This window comes from Dendrobates tinctorius, unplaced genomic scaffold (genome assembly GCF_039654945.1).
Source record: "Dendrobates tinctorius isolate UK_male_01 unplaced genomic scaffold, ASM3965494v1 ptg000004l, whole genome shotgun sequence".
Taxonomy (NCBI): domain Eukaryota; kingdom Metazoa; phylum Chordata; class Amphibia; order Anura; family Dendrobatidae; genus Dendrobates; species Dendrobates tinctorius.
The window spans coordinates 461,481-481,288 of NW_027361672.1; the positions used below are offsets into that span (position 1 = coordinate 461,481).

General features: G+C 44.1%; 1 protein-coding gene across 5 annotated transcripts in view; it reads right to left on the reverse strand.

The window, feature by feature from the left end:
- KIF13A (kinesin family member 13A) overlaps positions 1–19,253 on the reverse strand; it is a 330,019-nt gene extending 310,766 nt beyond the window's left edge. For 4 of the 5 annotated variants that reach the window (XM_073566095.1, XM_073566092.1, XM_073566093.1 and 1 more), the window contains exons 1-2: positions 18,921–19,250; positions 17,786–17,882 (exon numbers count right to left, since the gene is read on the reverse strand). In XM_073566095.1, coding sequence (XP_073422196.1) covers positions 17,786–17,882; positions 18,921–18,975 — 152 coding nt within the window. In that variant the 5' untranslated portion in view covers positions 18,976–19,250. Of the gene's footprint in view, positions 1–17,785; positions 17,883–18,920 lie in introns of all 5 variants that reach the window. The other variant, XM_073566094.1, reaches the window with a different exon arrangement.
- Between the last annotated feature and the right edge of the window lie 555 nt (positions 19,254–19,808).

A 19,808-nucleotide genomic window follows, 5' to 3' on the forward strand; every position in this document is an offset into this window, starting at 1 on the left:
GTCGGCAATTCATGTGCCACATACAGTAAAATCACACTAACAGGTTAGAATAGATACAGTTGGTACAGAAAGTATTCGGACCCCTTTAAAATTTTTCACTCTGTTTCATTGCAGCCATTTGGGAAATTCAAAAAAGTTCATTTTTTTTCTCATTAATGTACACTCTGCACCCCATCTTGAATGAGAAGAAAAAACAGAAATGTAGAAATTTTTGCAAATTTATTAAAAAAAAGAAAAACTGATATATCAGTCATAAGTATTCAGACCCTTTGCTCAGACACTCATATTTAAGTCACATGCTATCCATTTCCATGTGATCCTCCTTGAGATGGTTCTACTCATCATTGGAGTCCAGCTGTGCTTAATTAAACTGATAGGACTTGATTTGTAAAGGCACTCACCAGTCTATATAAGACCTCACAGTGCATGTCAGACCAAATGAAAATCATGAGGTCAAAGGAACTGGCCAAGCTCAGAGTCAGAACTGTGGCAAGGCACAGATCTGGCCAAGGTTACAAAAGAATTTCTACAGAGCATAGTGGCCTCCATAATCCTTAAATGGAAGAAGTTTGGGATCACAAGAAGTCTTCCTAGACCTGGCCGTCCAGCCAAACTGAGCAATCATGGGAGAAGAGCCTTGGTGAGAGAGGTAAAGAAGAACCCCAAGATGACTGTTGCTGAGCTCCACAGATGCAGTAGGGAGATGGGTGAAAGTTCCACAAAGTCAACTATCACTGCAGCCCTCCAGCAGTCGGGCCTTTATGGCAGAGTGGCCCGACGGAAGCCTCTCCTCAGTACCAGACATATGAAAGCCTGCATAGAGTTTGCTAAAAAAAAAAAACACATAAAGGACTCCCAGACTATGAGAAATAAGATTCTCTGGTCTGATGAGACGAAGATAGAACTTTTTGGTGATAATTCTAAGCGGTATGTGTGGAGAAAACCAGGCACTGCTCATCACCTGCCCAATACAATCCCAACAGTGAAATATGGTGGTGGCACCATCATGCTATATGGGTGTTTTTCAGCTGCAGGGATAGGACGACTGGTTGTAATTGAAGAACACATGAATGCAGTCAAGTACAGAAATATCCTGGATGAAAACCTCTTCCAAAGTGCTCTGGACCTCAGACTTGGCCGAAGGTTCACCTTCCAACAAGACAATGACCCTAAGCATACAGCTAAAATAACAAAGGAGTGGCTTCAGAACAACTCTGTGACCATTCTTGACTGACCCAGCCAGAGCCCTGACCTAAACCCAATTGAGCATCTCTGGAGAGACGTGAAAATGGCTGTCCACCAACGTTCACCATCCAACCTGACGGAACTGGAGAGAATCTGCAAGGAAGAATGGCAGAGGATCCCCAAATTTAGGTGTGAAAAACGTGTTGCATCATTCTCAAGAAGACTCATTGTTGTACTAGGTCAAAAGGGTGCTTCTACTCAATACTGAGCAAAGGGTCTGAATACTTATGACCATGTGATATTTCAGTTTTTGTTTTTTAATAAATTTGCAAAAATGTCTACATTTCTGTTTGGTTTTTTTTCAGTCAAGATGGGATGCAGTGTGTACATTAATGGCTGCAATGAAAGAAAGAGTAAAAATTTCAAAGTGGTCTGAATACTTTCCGTACCCACTCTATATACATATATAGATGTCAGTGACACACACATATAAATCTATGTATTCTGTGTGTATATATCTATTCTAACCTGTCACGCTGTGATTTTACTGTACGCGGCACATGAATTGCCGCCTTTTATTCTAATATATACACTCACTGGCCACTTTATTAGGTACACCATGCTAGTAACGGGTTGGACCCCCTTTTGCCTTCAGAACTGCCTCAATTCTTCGTGGCAGAGATTCAACAAGGTGCTGGAAGCATTCCTCAGAGATTTTGGACCATATTGACATGATGGCATCACACAGTTGGCGCAGATTTGTCGGCTGCACATCCCTGATGCGAATCTCCCGTTCCACCACATCCCAAAGATGCTCTATTGGATTGAGATCTGGTGACTGAGGAGGCCATTTGAGTACAGTGAACTCATTGTCATGTTCAAGAAACCAATCTGAGATGAATCGAGCTTTATGACATGGCGCATTATCCTGCTGAAAGTAGCCATCAGATGCCTGTTCTTAGCTGAGAGGAGTGGTACCCAGTGTGGTCTTCTGCTGCTGTAGCCCATCTGCCTCAAAGTTCGACGCACTGTGCGTTCAGAGATGCTCTTCTGCCTACCTTGGTTGTAACGGGTGGCAATTTGAGTCACTGTTGCCTTTCTATCAGCTCGAACCAGTATGCCCATTCTCCTCTGACCTCTGGCATCAACAAGGCATTTCCGGCCACAGAACTGCCGCTCACTGGATTTATTTTCTTTTTCGGACCATTCTCTGTAAACCCTAGAGATGGTTGTGCGTGAAAATCCCAGTAGATCAGCAGTTTCTGAAATACTCAGACCAGCCCTTCTGGCACCAACAATCATGCCACGTTCAAAGGCACTCAAATCACCTTTCTTCCCCATACTGATGCTCGGTTTGAACTGCAGGAGATTGTCTTGACCATGTCTACATGCCTAAATGCACTGAGTTGCCGCCATGTGATTGGCTGATTAGAAATTAAGTCTTAACACACAGTTGGACAGGTGTACCTAATAAAGTGGCCAGTGAGTGTATATCGATGTGTAAATGACTTAGAGAATTCTTCTATGTAAAAGTTCATGTTAAAATCGCATTGCAGTCTGATAGAAATTGCACTGCATTCAAATGTAAATCAGATGCTAGGTGTGAAAAATCGGATTGTACTCGCATGACACTCCTGTGACTCTTGGCAGGGAGACTTGGACCAATTTTTCATACTTTTACTGTGACTCCGGCCTAAGGGCACCCATCTCTGTAAAAACAGAACCCAAGAGAGGCTAAGGGCGGATTATGAAGCGAGCGGCTCTGTACATGGAACCATGCCCAAACCCCATAACCTCCCTCTCCAACATCACTGAAGGGGAGCTTAAAGGGGTTGTCCGGGCTTTTCACATAATCTCAGTGCATATCTGGGCTGTAGAATGCTGACAATAAGTAATTTACCTTCTGTGGCCAGTTTGCAGGGTTTGCTAGATATGATCTCTTGCTTGTAAGAAAAACGTCCAGGGGGGGGGGGTGTTCTGGCATTGAAATGAGAACTGGTTGTTTCCTCCTACTCTACTAAAAACATGCCCTCTATAGCAACCCCACCATCCATAGCAACAGCCCCTTCCCCACCACATGAACTAGCCTATCCCTCCTCACACAGTAACAAATCTTCCCCCTCCAGCAGCCTCAGTGCAGAGACGCAAAACCACCCAGCTGCTCCTCCCCCAGACACACACTGAACAGTGATCTATGGAAAGTGAAACTAGTGAGGAGGAAACGACCAGTTCTCATTTCAATGCCAGAACACACCCCCCCTGCACGTTTTTCATAGAAGCAAGAGATGATATCTTGGAAACCTTGCAGACTAGCCACAGAAGGTAAATTACTTATTGTCAACATTCTGCAGCCCAGATATGCACTTAGATTATGTGAAAAGCCCGGACAACCCCCTTTAATCGCCTCTTCTCCAAATCGCACCTCACAATCTGTGCACTTGACCCCATCCCACCTCCTCCCCAACCTCACCACCACACTTATCCCATCCCTAACCCACCTCATCAACCTATCGCTAATGTCCAGTACCTTCCCTTCAGCTTTTAAACATGCCACAATCACGCCTATCCTTAAAAAGCCAACCCTGGACCCAACCGCTATGTCCAGCTATTGCCCAATATTACTGCTCCCATTCGCTTCCAAACTCCTGGAGCTGCACGTCCACGCTGAACTTTCCTCCCACCTCTCATCTAACTTGCTCTTTGACAATCTACAATCTGGTTTCCGCCCCCATCACTCCACAGACAGCCCTGACCAAAATTACTAACGACCTACTTACAGCCAAAGAAAACGGACAATACTCTATACTCCTGCTTCTAGACCTGTCCTCTGCATACGACACAGTTGACCACTGCCTCCTACTACAGATCCTCTCCTCGTTTGGCATCAAAGACCTCGCCCTAGCCTGGATCTCGTCATACCTCTCAAACCGCATATTCAGAGTCTCCCACTCCCACACTACCTCCTCATCCCATCCTCTCTCTGTTGGAGTCCCCCAAGGCTCTGTTCTAGGACCCCTACTCTTTTCAATCTATACACTTGGTCTGGGGCAACTCAAAGTCCCATGGATTCCAGTACCACCTTTATGCTGAGGACACTCAGATCTACGTCTCTGGCCCAGACGTCACCTCTCTGCTGTCCAGAATCCATCAGCCATATCCTCCTTCTCCTCTCGCTTCCTCAAGCTCAATGTGGACAAATCCAAACTCATCATCTTTCCTCCATCTCACAGATCTTCCTTACCTGACCTATCTATCACAATTAAGGACATCACGTTTTCCCCAGTACCGGAAGTCCGCTGCCTCGGAGTAACCTTTGACTCTGCCCTGTCCTTCAAACTACGCATCCAAGCTCTATCTACCTCCTGTTGCCTCCAGCTCAAAAATATTTCCAGAATCCGTCCTTTCCTCAACCCTCAATCTACTAAAATGCTTGTGCACGCCCTCATCAACTCCCACCTCAACTACTGCAACATCCTTTTCTGTGGTCTCCCTGCTATCACCCTCGCACCTCTCCAGTCCATCCTTAACTCTGCTGCCCGACTAATCCATCTCTCTCCTCGCTACTCCTCCACTTCTCCCCTCTGCAAATCTCTTCACTGGCTTCCATTCCCTCAGCGTATCCAGTTCAAATTAATATTGACCTACAAGGCCATCTATAACCTGTCTCCCCTATATGTCTCTGAACTAATCTTCCGATACCTTCCCTCACATAATCTTCGATCCTCCCAAGACCTCCTTCTCTCCTCCACACTTATTCGCTCCTCACCCAACCGCCCCCAAGACTTCTCCCAAATAGCCCCCATCCTCTGGAATTCTTTGCCCCAACATGTCCGACTATCAACCACATTCGGATCCTTCAGACGGAACCTGAAAACCCACCTCTTCAAGAAAGCCTGCAATGACCCCACTACCTCCTCACCACTACTGGAGATATCACCTCAACCAACACTGGAGCTGCTGCAACCCCCCAACCTACTGTCTCCTTCCCCACCATCCTGTAGCATGTAAGCCCGAAAGGGCAGGGTCCTCTCTCCACTCTGTACCAGTCTATCATTGTTGGTTTGTTTACTGTAAGTGATATCTGTAATTTGTATGTAACCCCTTCTCATGTACAGCACCATGGAATCAATGGTGCTATATAAATAAATAATAATAATAATAAAAGGAAAAAAACTGGTATAAATTTGACATTTCGACCAGATTGTAATGGGACATCAGATAGTGTAAAATATAATAGACCCGCTACATACTGCGCTTTCCATACACTACCAGACTTGTTACACACCTCACTCCTATCCTCTGGGACCTTGTGTTTTCAAGATTTATTCAATATTTCACAAATTAAGGTGAAGTTACACCTTGACACACAAAGAGACATGCAGAAAGCCCACATTTTAGCCACAGCAAAAAGAAATTAAATTTGCTACTTGTCAAATGTTTACAAATATTATTGCATATCTTTGCCTACTCTTCTAGGTCCCAAAAAATGTTTCTTTACAGTAACACGAGTCCCCAAAAATTACTTTAAGCAAATTAAGACACATGGTGCAAAATAACGTATGAAAAAATAAGAGCGGACCTTGGAGTGATGACTGATGTAACTGCTGCTAAGTAGACGCATAGCAGTGGCTCAGATGTTGTTAGTGGGAGGCCGAGCTCCATCGCCCTTTGATCCAATGACAATAGAACACAGAGCCTGAGAAATCTATTGTGTCTCTGTCGCGACAAGAACAAACTGCATATATGTACTCTGTGTATTGTATGCCAATTGTCCTGGATGTCATATGTACAGAAAAATTCACACATACCTTATTTAAAGAGGACCTGCCACCAGGTCAAAAGTGGCCAGTGTCTGCTCTTATTGCTGCTCGCTGAGTATTCCAATTTTTATTGATTTTTTTTTTGTAATTCGCCATACTGCTCCAGAGATGTGGGCCTTTTTGTTTAGTGTTAATGTTTATGGGGTGTTAGCACAGGATTCTCTGGGGGGTCTTAGACTGCTCTGGATTGTAACCTTGTGAGCAACGCCCTCTTGGTAAAGACCATATAAATTAGCATGTAATAGAAGACCAATATCTCTGGGACCATATGGCAGCTTGATAAAGAAAAAAGGAATACCGATATATAAGAGCATAAACTGGCCACTTTGGACATGGTGTCATCTCCTCTTTGAGGGGAGCAACATGTTTTTTTGCTATATAATCAGAGTAGCATGTCATGGGGGCAGAGAGCCTGATTCCAGTGATGTGTCACCTATTGGGCTGCCTGTTGCAGTTTCAATAAACTCAGTGTTTTATCAGCAAAAGAGTATCACCAAAGGACTTGATGACTAATATAATGTAGTCCTCCTGCTCTGTGTAACACTAACCCACCACCAATTGGCAACATTATGTTGTGTGTACTGTGCATAGGCAGAAAGCTGAAAGTGAGTGGGATTTTAGAGCTCAGTATTCAGAGAACTGTAAGATCTGCAGCAGAGAAAACAGCGATTTTATCAAAATGACTGCACACAAACCAGTAAGTGACAGGTTGCCGGAATCACGGGCTCTGTCCCTATATCCCACTGCTCTCAGATTACAAAGCACAAACTTGGTGTGGATTTCCTTTAAATGCATGTTTCAGGCCTTGTTCAAAAAGTTTTTTTGATTTAAATGCAGTAAAAATACTGCAACAAAATTCACACAGGCAGCCAAGGTCTACCAGAGGAAAAAAATCTCAGTGCCTTGTTCTGAGGAAAACAAAACAGGTTAAAAAAAAAATAAAAAAATTATAATATCTAAAGAGCATAAACTTGACACAAGAGGCAGTAAATTTAGCACTGTGGTGCAGGTTATCTGCTAGATTTTGTTCATCTTGCATGAAGTGAGACACGTTAAACTGTGCATATAAATTAGTATATGCCAAAAATAAAATTGGTGCAAATTAGCACTGAACACATAATTTCAAACACAGAACAAAAAAAAATGTGAGTGTAGCAAACAGTCATTTTTTTTGGAGGTTAAAAAAAAAAAAGAAACCTCTTGACAAAAAAAAAAAAGATAAGAAACGTTGATATCTTATCAGAGAAATCAGCTTCTTTCAAATTCTAGACTGATCTTCATTCTGAATATTCCCGAGTGACAGGTAAAATTTGTCTTTAGTGAACACAGATTTTCCCATCACGGAGACAGGAGATGACAGTTGGTGCTCATTAAGTTCTATGGAGAACTGTAATTTCAGGAGAGCTTGCAGCGATGTGTCTGTATCTGCCTCTAGCTCCTCCTTCGTTCTCCATAGAATTTTATGAGCAGCATCTATCTCATTAATGGGATTGTATGTCTTCACCGAGGACCAAGAAGTATCGTTTCTCTTTGCGGAGATTGACATGCTAAGCATGCTGAGATGAGGAGACTTAAAGACGCATTGCTCCTCTGGGAAATATGCAAATTGTGTCTTCAGAGAAGAAGAGGACTAGAACTCTAGTGCCACCTATAGTAAGTAGGAAGCCTAAAAGTCAATGTCGACCCTTTAACGAGACTTTTCACATGACTTAGGATTAAAATCAAACCAGAATCTCAATTTGCAGACGCTGTGTTTCGAGGTACTGCCCCTCATAAGTGGAAAGTGTGAGATCTGGTTTGGCTGTGTGAGAGGCGTCTGACCGATATTCAAGAACTATCTTTTCTCCTTGCGGAGACTGACATGCTAAGCATGCCGAGATGAGGAGACTTAAAGCCGCAATGCCCCAATCTCCACAAGGAGAAATGATACTTCTTGGATATCAGTCAGACGCCTCTTACACAGCCAAACCATTTCTCACACTTTGCACTGATGAGGGGCAGCACCCCGAAACACAGTGTCTGCAAATTGAGTTTCTGGTGTGGCTTTTATCCTAAGTCATGTAACAAGGCTCGTTAAAGGGTTGACATTGACTTTTAGGATTGCTACTTCCAATAGGTGGCACTAGAGTTCTAGTCCTCTTTCTCTCTGAAGAGACAATTTTCACCGAGGACAGATTATATCCATGAATTGAAAGATCAGTTCAGTAGGAGAAAGAAAGAATTTTCTCTGAACTATCAAAGTTCATTATTTTCATGTGCACTATTGATTAATTAAATTAAAAAAAAACAGTTACTCTTTAGATCTGGCCATACACAAAAAAAGCCATCAGACGAATGTTTGTCCGATAGACATTCAAATCTCTCTCGATTTTCCAACTCACATGTGTTTTCAACAGTGGGAGAGGAGAAAGCTGCCGTGGAAACACTCATGGCAGCTGAAAATAATTGGATCAGGCAATGAAATTCCAACTGCCCAATCCTTCACTCCCCCAACACTTGTTGCTGTCGTCTGGTGCCAACTTTTATCCAACATGCATGGGGCCTTAAAGGGAATCTGTCGGAAGGGTTTTTCTACCTCATTTGAGAGCAGCATGATGTTTGTAAATAGACCCTAAATCTAATCATGTATCAATTAAACTGGGGGCAGCTGTTCTGACACAATCGTAGCTTTAGATTTAACAATATAGCAGAGCTGAGGAAGCTAACCCTGCCCACACCAGGCTCTCCATGTACAAAGTCCGTAGACAGTGAGCTGCTTATCACAGGAGGGGGCGGAGTCTGACCAGGAGGCATGTGCTGCTGTGTCCAGCAATAAGCTCCTGGTGCTAAAACAATCATTGCAAGCAAACAAAACCACAGAGATTGATAAGGGAGGCATCCCTGAAATCTGTGTTTTAACCCCTACAGCATGCTGTCTTCAGAGTACATTGCAAAAACCTGCTGACAGATTCCCTTTAATTCTGTTTTAAATTTTCTTTGCGTCAAATATAGTAATGATACAGTCTTTTAAAGGGACTATTAATTTACTGTTTCTGTAATCAATCATTAGCTTGGCCTGTGCGAAATTTTCATACATTGGTCATCGGGGGCGCAGGCAATTTCAGAAAAAGCAAGCTGGTCAAATGTAAATGTATTTCATGAGCTGATGAACACAGACAGGTATTTATATATGCAGATTGGTAATACAATAAATTGTTTTGATAAGTAGAGGGCAAAAAATGTTTTCCCGTTGAGGTGCCACCTGCAGGTCATTGTGGCTTTGTACAGGTTTATGAAAATGAATGTTTAAACTGTATTTAGTGATAAAATCGTGGATGTGTGGTTTGTTTGGCTGTTTTCTTGCTGAAGGGAGCAAATTTTACCTTTCAAATGGTGTACCGTGTGGTGGGGCGAAGTAATCAGTGAAAAAGCTGTGCATGTTTACAAATGTGTTAGTAGTGTGCTTTGGGGTAGTGTGGTGCCACCTGCAGGTCATTTTTCCTTACTGCAGGTTTATGAAAATTAATGTTTAAACTGTATTTTGTGATCAAATCGTGGATGTGTGGTTTGTTTAGCTATTTTCTTGCTGAAGGGGGCAAGTTTACCTTTCAAATGGTGTATCATGTGTGTGTGGGTGCAGTATGAATGGGGAAACAAAGGAATCACTGAAAAACAGTGTTTAGAAATAACAGAATAGATTAGTTACAAAAAGGAACTAGTCCAACAGTGAATATATAAATACATATAGAAAGTAATAATATGTGTGTGGCACAAATCATGGCTGGGTCTACCTCCTCTATTGATCGTGTAATATAACCACTGGCCAGTCCGGCCCCATCTGGCAGCTGGTTCACCTCCAGCTCTAACAGTTGCCAGTTCGTGTGGTTTGATGACTGCACACAGAAGTCAGCATTTTCCTACATGCAAAACAACCATAGCTAAGAGGTCTGTGCCAGGTGTATACTGTATGTATTATACATGAACAGCTGTTACAGCACGGAGCACTTTAGTGATTATGATAATGGAGGCGAACAGTCATGGAGACATGATCTCTACACATCTGAACCCCTGGGAAAATGACCATAATGTAGCAGTACAGTGCCTTCACAACACTCTTGTCTTTCCAATGACAGAGTGCAGGGAGCCATAAATGGCACCCATACTTATTATTGGTGTTGAGAAAGTAGGTGCAACAAATTTCATTTCTCCCTTCCCAGTTTATATTGCTCCAGATTGTAAGGGGCAAATTTGACAAGTAAAATACATCATTCACGTAAATATTGGGAAGAGAGATATGACAAGTGTTTAGAGCACCACTCCAGCATTTTCTTGTATTCCAGCACTGGAGTGGTGCTACTAATCTAAGTTCCTTGACCCTAATATTATACTTACCAGCCGCCATCTTCAGCTGATTTTCCCAATATGTTTACAGTAGTCGGTCAGCATCTGTGACCTCCTGGTGACAAAGGATGAGGCACGGCATATGGTATACGTATACCCATAGTGTTCCCAGTAACCTATACTCCTAATGCACAGTCATTATCGTGTCTTACGAGGGCACACTTCAGAAAGGCTCGGGTGCCGGGATGTTAATAAAATATGGCTGGTGTTTTAAAACAAAGGATAAAATAAACTAGGAAATGCCTGAAGCCAACCATATGGTGTGTCAGTGTCTGAGGGTTGTTGTACTCTACCTACCTAAACACGAGATACTTCTAACCTACTGAGAAAAAGCCTTAAATAATAACAATGGACAAAAAGCAGCAGCTACAAGTATTTCCCAATAATCTGACTACTGCCTTACAAATATTCTGTTGTGTTCAATCCTGATCCATATACACTTTTGGAGGAAGCTCATTATATATAAGCTGCCATGAATAGTGAAAGTATACAAAGCGGGGGAATGAGATTACCGGATTAGGCAGACGTCTATGAGCAGGTGTGTAACGCTGGTGTCTAGAGCCATGACACTGCACACTTCCCACAGGCTACACTGGGGCCACAATATATACAATGTCAGCATGTGGGGCAGTGAATGGTCTTTGGGGGACAATTTCATACATTGCTTTTTCAGTCATTTTTTTTCTGTAAATACTCGTAGTTTAAGCTCTTCTAAACAATCCTAGATCTTATGGTTCACACTTGGCAGTGTAAGACCTATAGATGAATAAGCAGCTGCAGTTTTTTGGTTAGTTATAAGAATCAATTCTAGACACTTAAAAGGGAACCTGTCACCAGGTTTTACCCATACAAAGTAGGACGAGCACCGGTACATCCTTATATACAGCCTTCTAGGATGCTGTATATATAGGTCCCCAATTTGCTGGGGACCTTTTATTATACTCACCTCTGGGTGTCTCTGGTCTTGATCCAGTGCCTCCTTTCTTGCCTCATGTGGATGACGCATCCTGAATCATTGACACAGTGTCCTCCATCGCGCTCCTGCGCAGGAGTACTTCTCTGCTCTACCAATGGCAGCACAAAGTACTGTAATGCGCATGAGCCGGGAAAAGGCAAAGAGTGCCAGCACATGTGTACTACAATAAATTGCTCTGCCCTCGACAGGGGAGAAGTGTACCTGCGCAGGAGCGCAATGGAGAACATTATGAGTATAACGTAGGACACAACATTCACGCAAAGCAGTGCAGGAGGATGGCGATCACAGGAAGAGAGGAGGAGCCGGATCAAGACAAGCGACGCCAATCGGACTAGACCGCACCGCAGGCGAGAATAAGAGTGCAGTCAAGACTGCCGTATTACTGAGAGGAGGATCACATCGCAATTCTCGGACACACTACAGACATTACTGATGACTGGCAAAATAGGGCAATTAAAAAACAACAACGCTGGAGAGATACTTTAAGGGGGCTGCATTATCCATACAAAGTCTTCCTAGAGTTTACTGATTGCTGAGCGTCTGACAGCTAGAACTTTAACTCCACGGTTATCAAGGTATCAAAGGCCGCACAACCCACCTGCAGCAAAGCCTCACGGGAAATGTAGTACTACACAATTTCCACACAAATTAAAACTACTAATAAATTATTGCAGAAAGCTCTACAGTGCAGGATCTGGCTGGCTAAAAAAAGGACACAGGGGTTTGGGGAGGCCCCTATGTTTATGATGTGCATATCCATACATTGAGCATATGGGAAGTGGTGTTTGTGATGAGCCAACATTTTTGGTACAGTCTGAGGAAACCACAGCAAGTCCTAATGAAATAGATTTCAGATACTATATATGAATGAGGTTTCATAAAATCTACACTACAGAATAACAGCTGGATACTTACGATACGAAAAAAAAAAGAAAGATACAAAACACAAAAAAAATGCTTATGTGAGCCCTGGCTACAGCTCTAGTACAAGGGGCGGAATGGACTGGAGAACAACAGCGAAGGTAGACATATGATGCCTGGTTTCATCAAGAGAACATGGATAGGTTGGATTATCTGTAGTAACAGAAACTATGGTACTTTGCCTGTCTATAGAGATGTGGGTAAGCAGTGGTGCCTAAAATACCGTCCCTATACACACAGAGCCTGAAAAATGCTAAATAAATAGGCACTGCAAGACCCAACGTTACAAGAAGAGTTACTGCTCTGGGAACACACATGGGATCCTAGACAGTGACCTTTCCCGGGATGAAATCTGCTACTTCAGTGAAGTGATCAGGGTAGATTCCAATCTATGCTCGGTGCTATGTAATGACTGTCACTGAAAGGCTTGTCCACTACTTTGACAACCCCTTCTTAAATGAAAGAGTGTCCGTGTAAACTAAAGATCAGTACATACTCACCCCCTAGAGCGGCGCCATTTCAGCTAAGTTGACGCTGTGTGTGCGGATGGTGGTTTGAGTGCTGCAGGTTATCAGCAGCCAATGATCGGCTGCGGTACTCACATGTCCCTCGGCAGAAATTATTTCAACCAATGGAATTGTGAGCGCTGCAGCCTGTCAGCGGTCGCTGGTTGGCTTCAGCGTTTACATGACATGGTGCCGCGCGAGTACCTGCAGATACGGCGCTGACAACACCGAAAAGGCACCGTCTGAGAGGTGAGTACATGATTTTACTTTGCATCGGGCACTGTTTTACTTAAAAAGGGGCAGTTCAATGTGTGCGCTTCAGTTATGTGTTCTATCTGGGTATTTCACATTTAAAACATAAAACCCTTATAATCTATGGGGCTCTTCACATGTTCTTTTTATTTGAGGACCATGTGTCAGCGAAAAGAAAAAAATATTACAAAGCATGTCCGCTTTTTTATCAGAATCACGGATCAAAACCAGCCGTACCGATCTCCGGATCTGTGAAAATCATAGGTAGCACACAAATGTCATCCACGATCTGTCCGTTTCTCACAGTGCCATGGGGAGGAGAAGCTTTGAAATTTTCTTTTTGGCACACTGATGAAAATCCATCCATTTTTTCACATGAGGAAAAAAAAAGGATGTGTGGATAAGGCCCAACACAAGTGTGACCTGAGCCATTGATTTTAGATTGCTCTGACCTTTAGGGTAGGATCAGACGACCGTATATAAAATCATTCAGAGTTTCATCCAGAAAAGTGGGAGGATTTTTTTTTCTCAATTGTCATCCATGTGCACTCTGCTTTTTACAGGAGCAGTTTTTAAAGCACCACTCCAGTGGATTTGTGTGTTTTTTTCCAGTGCTGAAGTGGCGCTTTAAATGTAATCCCTCTGCCCTGGGTCATATACTCACTCTCCGGAATCTTCACCATTTTTTGGCGCCATCTTGTGAGCGCAGCTTTAGACGGGCTGGAAGTGAGAAGCTACGCAACTAGCTCTCACTGCAAATCTATGAGAGCCAGAACAAAGTTCTCATAGACCTGTACTGAAAAGTGACCTCCAGCTCACGCCATTAAACACTGGAGCTGCTGGCAGGTCACCTTTCCCTGTAGACTGACGGGAGCGACGCTGGAAAAAGATGATGGGGAAGCAGGTGAGTATGTGACCGGGGAATTACATTTAAAGCACCACTCAGAGGTGCTTTAATAATTTACAAGACCATTTACAGTTTCCTATGTATCCATAAAAATCTGGATGCTGTATTATACAATCTGATTTTTTCTTACACCCATAGACTTGAATGGGTGATTCTCATCTGATTTATGGAGGAAAACTGCATTTGCACTGACTCACTGAATAACATTGCTCCAAATGCAATCCGTACTTTTAACACATGAACAAAAATAGGGTCGTGTGAACAAGCCCTAAGTTTGTAAGAGGCACAGGCTCGGCCCCAGAAAAAGGTACAAGTGTAACAATTTATATAGACGGTGGAGTTTAATATATGCCTAAACAGTGCATTATCATTATGATATATGGACATACTGTATGTCTCATGTTTACCAAGGAGCAATCACTCGGGGTAAAATGTTATCACAACCAAAGGGAACATCAGCCGCAGAGTGTGAGATTCCCGACCCACAGAGCACACGCATGTCCTAAATACAGTTGTCCCCATACAAAGCACCCATTCCTGGCTCCAGTGCCTCTGCTACACATCTATTTTTACAGTCTGGTGCACTGGTATTTTGGCTGCCCTCCAACAGGCTTACTTTAAGGGAATTTTCAGTTATCTGCTGGACTTTTCAGGTGCCGGTAACACACTCCAAGCAAAAGACGTAGCCATCCAACTATTAAACCCTGATGTGTATAACACATTCGGCAAAGGAATCTACAGCTCACATGCCTATTATCCGAGATGTCTGCGGGAAGGCGTGCTTGGAGGTCTGGTGCTCATTTATTTAGGGTAGGTCTCCGAGAGGAAATGCTCTTGGAACAAATGTGAAGCTGCAATCCACCCAAGAGAGAATAGACTTATTCCTGCAACCTGACCCTAATCGATCGAGTTTTCTGGTGCACAGGGGCTTGGTTACAATTAGTAATATGTCTAATCTTTACAATGAGCGATTTGCCGGAGATCTTATTTCAAAAGATGGAAAGTGAGTAAGGCAAAGACTAAATCTATGCAAGACCAGACAATAATAGCTGTTCTAGAGAAATTATTTCATTTATTGTTAGGGAGATTTCTTTTTCCTCGCGTTTTGTTATGGATATGAGGCAGATTACGGTACAACCTTTGAATGGTGAAGTGTAAAATCTGCAGCATAACAGGCTGAAAATCTGCAGCATGCGCTTACATCGGCTATCTGTAAGCAAGATTATGATAAGCCCATTAGAACACATTCACACAGTAATACCTTGGTCAGTTTTTAGCATCAGTATTCAGAAGATGAAAGCAAGAGTACATAGAAGGCAGAGAAGCTGTACATATGTTCCCAATGTCACGGTCCTGTCAGCGCCAGCGTGCAGCCACCGTTGAGCAGGGACTCACCCACACTTCAGAGGGGCCCGGGGTCAGATACGGCCAGGAGGCTCAGATAAACAGGACCTGGAGACATTGAAGTTAGCAAGCAGTGAAGGACCTATGGTCATGTGACTGCAAAGGGCGGGGCTTAGTGTCCTGCTGCCAGTGATCAGCAGGACACTATTACAGGAATACTCAGGTCAGACAAACGGGGTCATACACAGAGATAGCAGTAAAGTACCAGGGATGAGACAGAACGGATAGTCGGGGCCAGGCAGTGGTCAAAGCCAAACAGACATAGAAGGTACCAAGCAGAATCCAACAAGCAGTATCCAGAGAACAGGCCGAGTCGAAACCAAAGTATCAGGCAAACAAGAACACAGCACAAACACACTCAGGGGTCAACACACTCCGCCAAGGGCAAAAATATAACTGACGGGGATTGAAGCTTCCTATAAGAAGCTTTCCCAGAACCAAGGAGAGGCCACAATAATAAGTCCCAGGTGTGCAGGTGAGAGTCTGCACTGGGATCATAACATTTATCCCCAGAAGTGCAGGTCATCAGCACTGGTTCCAGACATTAACCCCAAGCGTGCGGGTCCAACCCGCACTGAGATCATGATACCCATCATGTTCTTATAATTTTTTTATCCGCTTAAAAATTATCTGTCAACAGGTCAAAAGTGCCTCACTTCTGATCATTTTTTATTCTCTCTGCTTCCCGGAGTAATTTATTTATTTTTTTTAACCGGCCACGAGGTTCTAAAATTGTCATGGCCTTTACTCTGGATTCTTTTGGGCGACGGCGTTTTTAGACTGCTCTGCATTAAAAGGCCGGGGTCATATTAGCGAACGCCATCTGATGCGAGATGCTGATGACACTCGGCTCAAACTCTACTGCGAGCGTTAGGCGAGTGTCACGCTACAGTGATCCGATCCTTTCGCATGTGAGAAACGTATCACAGGCGAGAAGAAGGAAAGATTATTCTCTCCATCTTCTCCATTGTTTGTCTCCGAGTATATCGGACTGCACTCAGATGACATCCCAGTGAAGTCCGGTGTTTTGCACGCACCCATTGAGTGGGTGTGCGCCGTCAGAGATACGCTGCTTACAAATACTGATGTAAAATACTGGACCAAATCCTGAATGTGTGAACATGGCTTTATGGCACATACAGACATCCGTATAAATTGGTCTGAGATCAGACCACAATGCTCTGACTGAAGCCATCACGCTTGAGTCGTAAGACCTGTGGCCAGTCCAAGCATTGCGGTCCGATCTGGGACTGATTTAAACGGGAGTCTGACACTACTGAGTTTGGGGTCAGGAGACTCATGGCCAGTCCAGGACAACATCTCACAGAAGTTTGAATTTGGCCATATGCATATCCTTACGTCTCCATTCACCCAACAGAAGCATAAAAAGTATCCCAGTTGTGGTATGAATTGGTATACCTTAATTCAACTATATAGGAAAGAGCAGCATACTCATTTTCCTATAAACAGTCCCACTAAAAAAAAAAGAAAACTTACTACCCAGTATACTGTTTTCTTTAGAATGGTTGACACTTTCCATTGCACATCTATACAATAGTATGCTTCGGCGCCTTCCATCAGAGATGTACTACATTGAGAAATCTTTCCAAAATATACCTCTGGTGGGCAGAAAGAATGGTCACGGAGGCATGCTTGTTTTTGGCAGTGTAGAATCTGCCTCAAAAAGCTACATCAGATCCACCTTGTGTGAATTTGCCATATGTCGCAAGAGCTTAATTTTGTAACTACACTAGTAAAAGCAATTAGCAATATATAATATATTATAAATAATAAATAATTTTGGGGTTTATAGTAAAATCCATTTGGTGGTGGGGTCACTTATATGCAAGAGATTGACAACGTTTGTGCAACTTTGGATCTGTGAAGACTTCCTCTCCTCCTCTGACCTTCCTCTTTCTCATGGTATGTTCCTTCGCCAACTATCTGAAGTCTACGGAGCCAAATACACACTAAAATGTCAGTAGTCGATACAGGGAAACAAAGATCGGGATGAATGTGCACATTTCTGGAGGAATCCAGCCTGATAATTGTTTGCAGAGCCTTTATTTTTAGGTATTCTTCACAGTCTACAGAGTTTACATGCATTCCTATACCCATTTCTGCATCAGTTTGTGCCTATCTTTGGACCAGCCAACTAGGTTTGGACTGTAGCGGTATCACTGTTCTCTATCTGATGGATCGACCATCGTCGACTATTCATTGTCCCCGACAATTTGACATGCAATACATCAACACAAAAACTAAGAAACATGAAGAAACCTACAAATATATGTTATCTGAGCGATAACCTACAGGTAGTCACAAAACCGGTTTCTCCCACAACCAGCAGGCAAGGAGATGATTTCCTCCTTTCCAGCACCTATACATCATTATAAGACCCACCGCATCAGATCCCATCACAGAGGGGTCTTACCTGTTGTCTCCTCCTTGCTTGTTGCTGGCCGGTATAGGATGCAGCACTGTCTGGTTCCCTTCCATCTCCACAATGCATTTTGTATTCAGATCCAGCTCTAAATCAAAGAATTGTTGGGCACATGGTTACAGATCCACTAACGGCACTTCAGCCTTCTGCCAAAACCTCCTACGAGTGAAGCAAGTTCTTTATCTCATAACCCATGATGGATGCAAGAGAACATGATTCATGTGCACTGAATCTTTCCCCTGGCACTACAGCTCTACAAAATTTAGGCATGGAAAGTTTCTCTGCTGCACACAGGCCTGCTGGCAAGGCTCCTGGTAGGTGACCATCAGAGGTGAGGCGCTAGGCCAGGCCTTCATGAGGACTTTGGTCTCATAACATCAAGCGAAGCTGCACAACCAGGCTCGGACTGGTCCCTGGTGGGCCCCCCATTCACCTATATGAGCAGTAGTTGGCACAATACACTTGATTCACCATTTACAAACAAGGGAAGCGTCTCATCATTCATGTAACAAACTACCCAGTTTAGTATGTAGAAACATGGGTACTTGTGTCACTGAGGGTAACGTAACGTGAACAGGGGACCCTCAGGGTCAATGTTCCTGGCAGCCACTCAGTGTTCCAGTCCGATAGTGTGACTAAGAATGTGTGAGATTTGTCTGTACTGGAACTGGAGATTCAATTTGGCTTAAAAAAACAAACAACTAACAAAATAACAAGCAAGATGAGACTAAAAACCCAAGGTGTCACTGCATCGTCAGCGGTGACAACGTGACCTCCGGGGCACAGGCGCTAAGTCACACTGCATTCATGGTCTGATGGAAAGGCTGGGTGGTGCCACAAAGGTAATATGCCAAACGCTCAGTACAGGAACGGGCACAAGCTGTGACATTGGACATACACTTGTTGGCACGGACATCCGAGGAGTGTCTGCCACCAAATGACCCAGCACCCACTAAGGGTTAAACGCCCACATAAACTTCCAAAAAGTTTTGTTTCTTCCTCTGATTAGCAGGAAGAAGTGGCCGTGGTGGCACAGCAGGTTCCCGGTACATGGCCCCCTGGCACTGCACGGGTTACTTGCTCCTGAGTTTGCGGCGCCCTCCCTGACACCAGCGTGCGCTATTACCTCTCCGGTTCACGGGCCGGACCCTGACGGCCACTTTCACCTTGCTATCCGACATGTTCTCCTCAGATCAGGAGCCCCTCCAGCGCCGCCGCCCGGGGCCACAGGATCCGCCTCAGACCCAGGAATCCCCAGAGCGATGCTGCAAAGGTCGCCTGGATGTCGCAGGAAGAGGAACTCCCGGGGTGAGAAAGCCCATCCCGGTACCGAGCAGCGCCAGTGTAGCCTTATGTGAGGAGGACAAGTCCCAGCGCTGCGCCTGTCGCCATTATCATCTGCGTGCAGCAGGCGCTGAGCCGAGCACTGGCGCTGCCAGGACAGCCCCTCCTCTCTCCCTGCTCGGCGGCCTCCTTCCCTGGGATTCAGGCTGGCTCCTTCCTACCAAGCTAGAGCCATGCCCCCTACAGGACGGCTCGGGCAGGCCACATGCTCCGGAGCGCCCCCTCAGAGCCCCGTCCTGGTCAGGCTCCATTGTAGCCTATGGCTGCTCCTGCAGACAGTCAGGGAAATGGCACGCAGGATGCCCCCTGGGGTTATCTCCGGCCCCAGGTCTGTGTGGGCCCTTGGGTGACAGTCCCACTGGGCCCCGCTTTGCTTGCCTTTTTTCTAAGAGTTCCTCTTAGATTTGGGCTTGTTTTGCTGCAATCCCAGCAGTTAGGACACATACCCATTTGCGAGAAAAAAAAAGGTCCAATTTCCGGAGCGAAAAAACGGACGAGTGCGATTTCCGTGCGATTTTTTTTCCATGGAACATCCGTATGACGTGTATGACATCCGTATGCAATGCGATTTTAACATGAGCAGGAGTTCTCTCCATGTAAAAACTCATGTTGAAATAGCATTTAAAAAAAAAATGTACACATCGTTTAAAAACCAAATTATCCTCAAAAC